General features: G+C 45.9%; 1 protein-coding gene across 3 annotated transcripts in view; it reads right to left on the reverse strand.

The window, feature by feature from the left end:
* The window catches only part of FBXO31 (F-box protein 31), a 43,516-nt gene extending 38,359 nt beyond the window's left edge, over window positions 1-5,157 (reverse strand). For all 3 annotated transcript variants that reach the window (XM_060084540.1, XM_060084539.1, XM_060084538.1), the window contains exon 1: window positions 4,794-5,157. In XM_060084540.1, the coding sequence (XP_059940523.1) occupies window positions 4,794-5,142 (349 nt within the window). In that variant the 5' untranslated portion in view covers window positions 5,143-5,157. The remainder of the gene's footprint in view (window positions 1-4,793) is intronic.
* Between the last annotated feature and the right edge of the window lie 7,264 nt (window positions 5,158-12,421).

The raw sequence follows: 12,421 nt of genomic DNA on the forward strand, positions 1-12,421 counted from the left end.
CAAAAATTAAAGACAAAGAAAAATTATTAAAAGCAACAAGGGAAAAACGACAAATAACACACAAGGGAACTCCCATAAGGTGAACAGCTGATTTCTCAGCAGAAACTCTACAAGCCAGAAGGGAGTGGCACGATATATTAAAAGTGATAAAACGGAAGAAACTACAACCAAGATTACTCTACCCGGCAAGCTTTACAGACAAGCAAAAGCTAAGAGAATTCAGCACCACCAAACCAGCTCTACAACAAATGCTAAAGGAACTTCTCTAAGTGGGAAACAAGAGAAGAAAAGGGACTTCCCTGGTGGCGCAGTGGTTAAGAATCCACCTGCCAATGCAGGGGACACGGGTTCGAGCCCTGGTCCGGGAAGATCCCACATGCCATGGAGCAACTACGCCCATGCGCCACAACTACTGAGCCTGTGCTCTAGAGCCCGTGAGCCACAACAACTGAGCCCACATGCTACAACTACTGAAGCCCACGAGCCTAGAGCCTATGCTCTGCAACAACAGAAGCCACCACATTGAGAAGCCCACACACCACAATTAGAGAAAGCCCGCGCACAGCAACAAAGACCCAATGCAGCCAAAAATAAATAAATAACTTTTTTTTTTTTTTTTTTGGCGGTATGCGGGCCTCTCACTGTTGTGGCCTCTCCCATTGCGGAACACAGGCTCCGGACGCGCAGGCTCAGTGGCCATGACTCACGGGCCCAGCCACTCCGCGGCACGTGGGATCCTCCCGGACCGGGGCACGAACCCGTGTCCCCTGCATCGGCAGGCGGACTCTCAACCACTGCGCCACCAGGGAAGCCCCAATAACTAATTTTTTTAATGTAAAAAAAAAGAGAGAGAAGAAAAGAACCTACAAAAACAAACCCAAAACAATTAAGAAAATGGTAATAGTAACATACATATCGATAATTACCTTAAATGTGAATGGATTAAATGCTCCAACCAGAAGACACAGGCTCACTGAATGGATACAAAAACAAGACCCATATATATGCTGTCTACAATAGACCCACTTCAGACCTAGGGACACATACAGACTGTAAGTGAGGGGATGGAAAAAGATATTCCAAGCAAATGGAAATCAAAAGAAAACTAGAGTAGCAATACTCATATAAAATAAAATAGACTTTAAAATAAAGAATGTTACAAGAGACAAGGAAGGACAGTACATAATGATCAAGGGATCAATCCGAGAAGAAGATATAACAATTATAAATATATATGCACCCAACAAAGGAGCACCTCAATACATAAGGCAAATGCTAACAGCTACAAAGAGGAAATCGACAGTAATACAATAATAGCAGGGGACTTTAACACCTCACTTACACCAACGGACAGATCATCCAGACAGAAAATTAATTAGGAAGCACAAGCTTTAAATGACACAATAGGCCAGATAGATTTAATTGATATTTATAGCACATTCCATCTGAAAACAGCAGATTACACTTTCTTCTCAAGTGCACACGGAACATTCTCCAGGACAGATCACATCTTGGGTCACAAATCAAGCCTCAGTGAATTTAAGGAAATTTAAATCATATCGAGCATCTTTTCTGACCACAATGCTATGAGATTAGAAATAAATTACAGGGAAAAAATGTAAAAAACACAAACACATGGAGGCTAAACAATATGCTACTAAATAACCAAGAGATCACTGAAGAAATCAAAGAGGAAATCAAAAAATACCTCGAGACAAATGACAATGAAAACATGATGATCCAAAACCTATGGGATACAGCAAAAGCAGTTCTAAGAGGGAAGTTTATAGCAATACAATCTTACCTCAAGAAACAAGAAAAATCTCAAATAAACAATCTAACCTCACACCTAAAGGAACTAGAGAAAGAAGAACAAACAAAACCCAAAGTTAGTAGAAGAAAAGAAATCATAAAGATCAGAGCAGAAATAAATGAAATAGAAACAAAGAAAGCAATAGCAAAGGTCAATAAAACTAAAAGCTGGTTCTTTAAAAAGATAAATAAAATTGATAAACCTTTAGTCAGACTCATCAAGAAAAAGAGGAAGAGGACTCAAATCAATAAAATTAGAAATGAAAAAGGAGAAGTTACAACGGACACTGCAGAAATACAAAGCATCATAAGAGACTACTACAGGCAACTCTATGCCAATAAAATGGACAACCTGGGAGAAACGGACAAATTCTTAGAAAGGTATAACCTTCCAAGACTGAACCAGGAAGAAATAGAAAATATGAACAGACCAATCACAAGTAATGAAATTGAAACTGTGATTAAAAATTTTCCAACAAACAAAAGTCCAGGACCAGATGGCTTCACGGGTGAATTCTATCAAATATTTAGAGAAGAGCTAACACCCATCCTTCTCAAACTCTTCCAAAAAACTGCAGAGGAAGGAACACTCCCAAACTCATTCTACGAGGCCACCTGATGCCAAAACCAGACAAAGATACTACAAAAAAGAAAATTACAGACCAATATCACTGATGAGTACAGATGCAAAAATCCTCAACAAAATACTAGCAAACAGAATCCAACAACACATTAAAAGGATCATACACCATGATCAAGTGGGATTTATCCCAGAGATGCAAGAATTCTTCAATATACACAAATCAATCAATGTGATACACCATATTAACAAATTGAAAAATGAAAACCATATGATCGGGCTTCCCAGGTGGCGCAGTAGTTAAGACTCCGCCTGCCAATGCAGAGGACATAGGCTCGAGCCCTGGTCTGGGATGATCCAACATTCTGTGGAGCAACTAAGCCCATGCGCCACAACTATTGAGCCTGCACTCTAGAGCCCGCAAGCTACAACTACTGATCCCGCGCGCGCCGTAGAGCCCGTGCTCCGCAACAAGAGAAGCCACTGCAATGAGAAGCCCACGCACTGCAACAGAGTAGCCCCCGCTCACCGCAACTAGAGAAAGCCCACACACAGCAACAAAGACCCAAAGCAGCCCAAAATAAATAAACAAAATAAATTAATTAACAAACAAACAAAAAACCCGTATGATCATCTCACTAGATGCAGCAAAATCTTTTGACAAAATTCAACACCCATTTATGATATAAACTCTCCAGTAAGTGGGGATAGAGGGAACCTACCTCAACAGAAAAAATAATAATAATAAAAAACATACTGCTAATATTCAACAAGCTCTTACTAATTTGTAAGACAAAATAAACTCCCTAAGGGGCTTCCCTGGTGGCGCAGTGGTTGAGAGTCCGCCTGCCAATGCAGGGGACACGGGTTCGTGCCCCGGTCTGGGAAAATCCCACATGCCGCGGAGCGGCTGGGCCCGTGAGCCATGGCCGCTGAGCCTGCGCGTACAGAGCCTGTGCTCCGCAACGGGAGAGGCCACAACAGTGAGAGGCCCGCGTACCACAAAAATAAATAAATAAATAAATAAATAAACTCCCTAAGAAATAAAGAGACCAAAAAAACCAAAACAAAACACAAAAAAAGAGGTGAAATTAAAATGGCCAAGAAGCATCATAACCATTTAGGGGGTGAGGGCTTCACCTGCATCATCCCATTTAACCCTGAAAGTCACCCTATGTGAGCAGCACTTGCCAATAACACTTGGGAAGGTGAAGCAGCATCTCCAGGATCTCAGAGCAGATAAAAAGATTACAAATCAGTCTTGACCACTGAGCATTATGGCAGAAAGAAGATGACTGACTGACCCCCTGTTGGGAAGGATTTCAGGAAAGCGGTCTTCTCATGCAGTCTTCCTGGGGGTGCAAATACCAACAACTGGGCAATGAGTATCTAAGGTGTTATCAGCGTGCACACCCTACTGCCCACAACCCCACTTTGGGAAGTACACTCCAAGAAGATAATCTCAGAAGTTCTGAAAGGTACATGTAAGTCCCATGAACTCCTATAAAATGCACAAAGGCACTCTTGATAGCACTGTTTACAACAAGAAAAAACTGCAAACTTAAAAGTCTATCAGTAAGGGACTAGTCTGTGGCATACATAGACAGTGGAACACTATGAAGCTTTTTTATACTAAATTTTTCCAAAATTTTAAGAGTGGCTTATCTTTGATTGCAGGGGTCCCGGAAGATATTTTACTTTCTTCCCTTTGTTGTCCTTCACTGTTTGATTTTTTTTTCTTACCTATTGTTTTTACCAAAACATGAGAGCTTACTGAACATCAGAGATCTATCAACGTTTAAATGAACAGAGAGACTTGAACTGTGGATTAGGTAAAGCTTTCTTCCTGGGATTTGTTACAAAACTACTCACTATTCCTCACTTCGGCCACCACCATCCCTGACGGGGGCATCAGTCCCCTGCAGCACTGCCCGGCTCCACCTACCGCTCCACAGACCAGGTCCTCGCCCTCAGGGGACACTCCAAACCCTCGGGCTCCCCTAACTATTCAAGTTCACCCTCATCGTTCCCGTCAGCTCCGCCCCCAAGGACTGAGGACCAGGGACAGACGTCAGCTTGCTCCCCGGCCTAAACCCAGCCCCAGCTCGCGTCACTGCCCTCGGCGTCCTGGCCCCCGCAGCTGCGGGACCCCTCAGCCCCCTCTGATCACCCCATGCAGGCAGAGCCCGGTCCGCCGCCCACCCGGAACTCCACCGCGCCCGGAACCCGCGGTCCCGGGTCTGTGGCAGGGCCCCCCGGGGTCACAGCACGCCCCGGCGGCCGGGACCCTCCTTCTGGAGCACCGTTCCGAAGCAGGTGCCCTTCTAGAGCCCGTGGTGACACCGCCCAGAGCTTCCCCCAGCCAAGCCCCCTCCACCAGGCCCCGCCCCGACGCACTTACCCTCCCGGCAGCGCCGCCTCCAGATGGTGTCGGTGTGTAGGATGCGCCGGAACTTGGTGCAGACCTGGGCCAGGCTGGGCAGGTCGGTGCCGGGCAGCGAAGCGAAGATCTCCACAAGCAGCTCGGGCGGCAGCTCCAGCAGCGAGCAGCGCGGGGGCGACGAGGGGCCCGCGCTCCGGCCGCCCCCCGCCCCGGCCAGCGCCGCCGCGCCCGCCTCGATGCGCTCTTCCTCGGGGTCCGTGTCCGGCTCGCTGTCGGCCGCTGCCGCCTCGGCAGGGCCCCGGCGCTGCTGACGGCGCCGGCATCCCCGCGCCGGGCCCACGCCGCAGAGGCGAGCGCACACCGCCATGCCGGCGACTGACGGCCGCCGCGCCGCCGCCGCAGCCGGTGCGCACGCGCCGCCAGAGAGCCGAGCCCCGCCCCACCCCGGAAGGGAGCCTATCCCCGCCCCGCTGAGAGTCTAGCCCCGCCCCCTGGAGAGCCTAGCCCCGCCCGCCAAAGGATCCGAGCCCCTGCCCCAGGAAAGCAAGACACGCCCCTGGGATTCGAGCCACACCCCTCCCTACTGTCAAGCCACGCCCACAATGCATAGGCGACCTCGCGGTCTAGGGCTTGGCCCCGCCCACCAGGGGGGACCTGCAAAGACCAGGGCCGAACCCGAATGCCTCCCGCCTACCCCCGCCCTCCCGTGTCATTGGGACCGTCTCCCCGTGGCCCCACGACCCCCGGGGGGACCGGCGCCTGGGCAGCAAATGGCGCGCTGTCGGGTGTGAGGGCCGAACTTACCACCTCCCGAGTATGGGGCTGACGCGCTCTTCCCGAGATCAGGCCCGAACACCCTACGGGGCACCTCCCCCCAACCCAGAATGCCCCAGGAAGGCCCGAAGGGCCCCCGCAGAACCCCCCAGGAAGGCCCAAAGTTGCCCCCCAAGAACCCCCCCTGAGCACCCTTCCATGAAGAATCCTCCAGGAAAGCCCAGAGGACACTGCTCCGAGGACATCCCAGGAAGGCCTGGAGGAGCCCACCAGAACTCCCCAGAGGACCCCAAGAACTTCACGCTAGGTGTGTAGTCTGTCTGATCTTGCTGTGCCCTAGTTACCTTATTTACTGGGTTCTGGAGGCTGACTGGGGCCTAGGGCGGGGGTGGAGAATGTGCAGACCTTCTCCTGACAGTGGCTTCACCTTAAGGAGCACTGATAACAAGAAACTGTCCAGAGAGGAGGGCCAAGGGTATGGATGTGATTACAAGATTACAGGATTATAGGAGCCTCCGCCTGGGTGGGCCCAACTCCTTTCTGGTCAAGACTGACTTCAACGCCCTGAAGTGCTGGAGAGCCCTTCAGGAGCCCAAAAGGAAGACTAACCAGAGCCCAAAAGGAAGTTAAGAATACACAGACCACCCCAGTGTTTCTGGTCAGCGTTTCTATTTCTACTCAAATAGAAAATAGTGACCGCGCCAGTTCCCTGGGCCCAGCCTCCACAAGGTCCTGGCTATTCACTACCTCCCTAAGGAGGTCTCCAAGCGGAAGAGAGGGCTGCCTACCCCAGTCCACAGAATCCCATAAACGGGGAAGTTCATCTTCTGACAGAAGTAACCATTTTGTACTTCAAACCTTGACCATCTCCCCTCCAGGCAATTGAAAAACAACATGTAGGGACTTCCCTGGTGGCACAGTGGTTAAGAATCCGCCTGCCAATGCAGGGGACACGGGTTAGATCCCTGGTCCGGGAAGATCCTACATGCCACAGAGCAGCTAAGCCCGTGCCCCACAACTACTGAACCTGCGCTCTAGAGCCCGTGAGCCACAACAACTGAGTCCGTGTGCCACAACTACTGAAGCCTGCGCGCCTAGAGCCCGTGCTCCACAACAAGAGAAGCCACCCAGTGAGAAGCCCGCGCACTGCAACGAAGGGTAGCCCCAGCTCGCCGCAACTAGAGAAAAGCCCGCGTGCAGCAATGAAGACCCAACACAGCCAAAAATAAAAATAAATAAATTTAAAATAAAAAAGACTCCGCACTCAAAAAAAAAAAAAGAAAAACATGTAACTGCCCTCCCTGTATCTCAACGGTTTTTCAAACTGTCCTCCACCCTGTTATCAGAACTCTCTTCCTGCAAATAGCAACACATAAACAAAAGCATACTCATCACTTCACTCACCTATTTAGAAATATTTAATGGCCCCATTGACTTCTTATGACATCACACAAAGTACCTCACAATCCTGTCCTAACCTCCCAGTCTGGCATCATCTCCTGTCTCTACTGAAACTCACCATGTCTGCCCCTTGTTCAAGCTGTCTCCTCTGCCAGGAGAACCCTCTCCCCAGTCTATGCCAGTAAACAGCCACCCCTTCTCAGAATGTCCCTTTATTACAGCACCATCATTTGTTTTATTGCAAACATTTGCTTCCTTTGGTAGCAGCCTTACTAGATGTATCTCCTGTCACATGATAGACCTGCTAACATACATCATGTAATCGGCAAATGTGTACTGACTAAGTGTTTGTTCAATGAAAAAGGAACAAATGATAAACTGGCTAGAGGCTAAAAAGTGAGGAATGTGAACCAGATTTAGAGAAGACTAGTGGATTTATCACCTGAACTATCCAAGCTAGCAAGTCTCCCAGCAAACAGCAAACAAATGCATTAACTAATGTAATAAATATTTATAGAATGCCTGACTAACCTACATGCTATGTTCTGTTCATGGATTGTAAATCATGAGCTTTGCTGTTATATATTTCAATCAGTTTGTTTTTTAAATCTATCTACTCCCTACTAGGTCCTATTAATAAAATACAGTATTCAACAATTAATAAAATACAGTATTCTCCTATTAATAAAATACAGTATTCTCAGGTCCTATTAATAAAATACAGTATTAATAAAATACAGTTTAGAGTACATTAAAATGTACAAAAATTTCCATCTTTAGAAGAATGGTTAACGTATGTTCATAATTTGAATAATGCATAATTCAGTGAAAAGATACCTCTAAATCTATATACTCTTGACAGCAGGAACAACAGAGGGCTGTGTACAATAACCCACAAAGGTGTGAAAGGATGGAATTTGTGCTGACCATCAGAACAGAAAGAAAAGGATGGCCATGAGAGCTTGGGTAATCCATATCGGTGGAGAGGAACCAGAGGGGAAGAGTTAGGCTGTAGCAGAGAACTATTACACATTGAACCCTGAAAGCTTTGTGTCCTCGAAACTTTTACAATTCCTTATATAGAATGGTATCCCTTACAAAGATGCTAAGGAGTGTACATTCATAAATGAGGAAAACCTAGATAGAAGAGGCCCTTTTTATGGAAAATTTTTAAAATTTTATACAATTTTATACAATTTTAAGGCTTACTTTTTATTTCCAGTTATTACAAAATTTTGGCTCTATTCCCCGTGTTGTACAATACATCCTTGAGCCTGTCTGACACCCAAACATTTGTTGTATTTTTAATTTAATTATTTTTTTTTCAAGAAAGCAAAGTGAGGATTTACTAAGTGAAAGTACCATCTCAGTGGGAGAGTGGGCAGACTCAGGTGAGTAGCTGCCTCGTTTGTTGTATTTTTTACTTATACCACGTATAAGTGATATCATACAGTATTTGTCTTTGTCTGGCTTATTTCACTTAGCATAATGCCCTCCGAGCCATCCATGTTGCTGCAAATGGCAAAATTTTGCTCTTTTTTATGGCTGAGTAGTATTCCACTTTGTGTGTGTGTGTGTGTGTGTGTGTGTATCTCACATCTTTATCCATTCATCTCTTGATGGACATTTAGGTTGCTTCCATATCTTGGCTGTTGCAAATAATGCTGCTATGAACATTGGGGTACATATATCTTTTCGAATTAGTGGGGTTTTTTCAGACATATATTCAGGAGTAGAACTGCTGGGTCATATGGTAGTTCTATTTTTAATTTTTTGAGAAACCTCCATACTGTCCTCCGCAGCGGCTGCACCAAGAGATCATTTGTTTTAACAGTATGTCGGAAATATAAGAATGAACTCTTTGTTAGTGAGAACTGATAACAACTAAGGAAATTAGTAGAGTACAGGACGAGGCATTTCTCAATTGGTTGCCTCAAAGTAGTTCTTTCAGGTTGCCCCTGAAAGTAGTAGTTCTTGAACTTAAGAAAACCCTGTTAACTTTCCCCATGCTGGTTCTCAGAATCCAGATGTGGAAAAAATGGCGTCTTGCCTGCTGCTCAGAAGAAACAGTCAAGGTGAATGGAAAGAAGGGAAAATATTCAAAGGCTAAACAAGAGGTTTGAGGTGCGAAATAAGAGTCTCAATGATTACATCCTTTAGTCCCATACATGGGCAAAAAGCTGGAAAAATAGCAATCCTTCAGAATTTGTTTGGAATTAAACAAGCAAAAAACTACAACAGAGAAAAAACCCTGTGGAATGCCTGCCAGCTCCATTAGTTGTTACACGCTCACTTAAAAGACAATGTTAGGTTTTAGGAGTGATTTGAGATCACTTTCCTGCATGCACCAGTGTGCTGGTTTCTGAAGTTGTACACCAGAGCCAGAGCGTCCTGGGAGAGGAAGCACTCCCACATGGTGCCTTTCTCGTTTCGGACAATCCCTCCTGGACCTGGTGAAGACACTCCTAAAGACTGCAAGCTATGGAGCATCAACTGCAAAACCCCCCTGGCTGAGTCCTTTCTGAGAACAGCGGGAACACTGCTCTTGAGCAATACTTGTTTGTTTACTTTAGCTAAAGAGCAGAGATGACACAAGCTTGATTGGACCACTGGCCAATAGTGGCCCAGACAACAAGGAGGGTGGACTATCTTTCCCAATCAGAAAGAAGAGAGGCAGGACAGGCCGGGCAGGCCTGAAGAGCTCAACTAACTCTCAGTGTGACCTGCCCTCCATAGTGAGTGTGGCAAAATAACCCTAACGTGTTCTGCACTGCCAGTTAATGTTTCATGCTTTGTGTGTGTTTTTTTTCATGCCTCGTTTAACAGATTCCTAGAAATAGCGAGACAGCATGATTTACAGCATGTTACTTCACTAATGCTGGGACATCATATTCAATTTCTATCTGTTACCTTATAGAAAGAAATAGGGCAAGAGTTACTTAAAACTGACACTGCTTGGCTTTCTAGAATGATTATTAAATGATTATTATTAAAAGTACCATGAGATTTCTGGAGAAAACACTGAATAAATTCACATGGCAGATGCGGTCTTTTCTACTTTATGTGGATTATTTCAAAGAAGAGTAATATTTGTTAATCGTTTAAAAATAAATCATACTACTCTTATATTAACTAGCTTAAAATAGATCATGATATTAATTTACCACTCTGAATATCATTTACTATGTCGAACATATATTAAACTGAAATCTGGGGGGATTTCCCTGGTGGTCCAGTGGTTAAGACTCTGCAGTTCCACTGCAGGGGGCACGGGTTCCATCCCTGCTCGGGGAACTAAGATCCCTCATGCCACATGGCACAGCCAAAAATAAACAAAAACAAAACTGCAATCTGGGGGCACATGAAATTTTTCACATACACTCAAGCACACTTGTTTTCAAATTTTACATGAAGTTATGGTACTTCTTAATTGATACTTATTTGCATATGACTAAATTAGTAAACTAAATATAATTTATATTTTTTTCAATATGTTGTTCTTACATGCTCATGAGACACCTTTAACACCAACTGCTTTGGATGATTTTCTGAGACACCTATAAGGAGGTGTGGTTTTGGATTCAAGTAGGAAGTGAAGATAAGAGCATAGCAATCACTATGTGGACTTCAGTTCTTGAAAATCACAAAGAGTAATCCTGTCCCATCTCTATCACAGCCCTTGAGGTAATCCCTGGGGCAGTGAACCCAAGGCCTGAGGTTATTTGGTAAAGCTTTATGGATGCCTAAGGGACTAGGAAAATATGAAACTCTCCTTCCCCTCCCCCCAGCTCCAGATGCCTGATATTGATTTTTTTTTTCACTCCTCTTGCATTTGGAACAGTTGTCCAGCAAGGGAACAAAAAGTCCATTTCTTACAAACTAGCAATTAAGCCAAAAAAGCACTCACCAGTCAATACTCAATATCATAAATACCCAGAAAAGAAAGCAATACACAGTCCACACTCTCATTTAAGACTTCGAAACTGATCATTTTGTGTGTGGCAGAAGGTAGGTACACTTACTGGATTTCCCCCCCCCCCAATTTTCACAGAATAAATAAAAAACAACCAAGATAGTACACTTGGAGCTTAAAACCTTCCTTTGGAACAGTGGAAAGCAGACAGAATGTTTAAGTCATCTTTATTAACTGTACACTATTAGAGATTTTTCAAGGTAAAGAACTGTGACAGAAAGGAGAAAAAAATAAAACCTGGGAAAGTGACATATGCACAAATGCACTTTTCTTTTGTAAACAGTGGCACAGTACAGACTAACTAACTAACATCACTGTTCTGGCAGATAATTATAGAAGATACTTGGCTACTCTGTAAAGAAAGAAATTCCAGGTGCATTGGAACCCCTTTGAGAAATATATATACATATTTTAGTAGGTTTTGTATGTTTGTTTAATAACTGTATATTAGCACAATCCAATTACTTCATGAAACAGACATTTTTAGAAAGCCTTTTACAAACTCAAAAAGGGGAAAATACTTTCAAAGTATGAAATATTAAAGAGCAAAAACTGCCAAAGAATCACGTGCTCATTCAGATACATGTTTATCAGATGTTTGAGTTGGACAATAACTGATTTGATAACTAAACGTTGCGTAGTATCTATATTCTACCAGGCCCCTTTCAGTTGCTCCTCAGAAAGCACTTGGAGTTCTAAAATAGTATTGCCCTCTTACACACGAGTCGGAGACTGAGAAAAATGGTTACGTATTCAAGGTAGCTCAGCTAGTTAGTATTTGAAAGACTGAGGGGTCTGAACACGGGTAAGACTCCGTATCTGAGACCAGCAGAGATGAATGAAAGGCAGTGAACCCTGCCAGGTGTGGGCAGGCCCGCGCCCTGTCAGTGCAGGTGATGCCCAGGGCTCCTTCGACCACCTGAGTTACCTGAGGCCGGATGCCGAGCCCAGGGCACGGACTTTCTCCAGGGCCGGATTCTACCGACCATAACCTGAAATAACACAGTTGCGGTTCTTTTCCTAGTTGGGACAATGCGTGCCGGAAGTTACCAGTGGACAGTTTCCTTAAAAAAGAAGAGAAAACTGAGACGTACTTGACGTGGAAGCCAACGAAAACAAAGACACAAAAAGCCGCCGGCGGAAAAGCACCAGCAGCTCCAAAGGAGGCAGGGGCACAACACCCCTTTATTTTCAGGTGCAAACATCACCAGGCATCAGAACAGGCACCCGGAACAGGAGCGAGGCCGAGCCGCGGCAGCTCGGCCGCGGGGGCAGCACCGTGCGTGTCTGCGCGGCGCGTTTCCGCGGGTCACAGGCTGGTCCAGCGCTCGCGCTCCCCACGCGGGTCGCCGGCCGCCCCCCCCCCCACCCCGCCAGCCCTGACCCCTCCCCGGGCGCTGCGCTCGTCCTGCTTCCGCCACGCCCGCCATGGCGGCGGCGGTGGCCCGCTCCTGGCCCCGCCTCCCGGGACGCCGCGCCGGTCACCTGACGCGGCTGC

Source organism: Mesoplodon densirostris, chromosome 19, assembly GCF_025265405.1.
Source record: "Mesoplodon densirostris isolate mMesDen1 chromosome 19, mMesDen1 primary haplotype, whole genome shotgun sequence".
Lineage (NCBI taxonomy): Eukaryota > Metazoa > Chordata > Mammalia > Artiodactyla > Ziphiidae > Mesoplodon > Mesoplodon densirostris.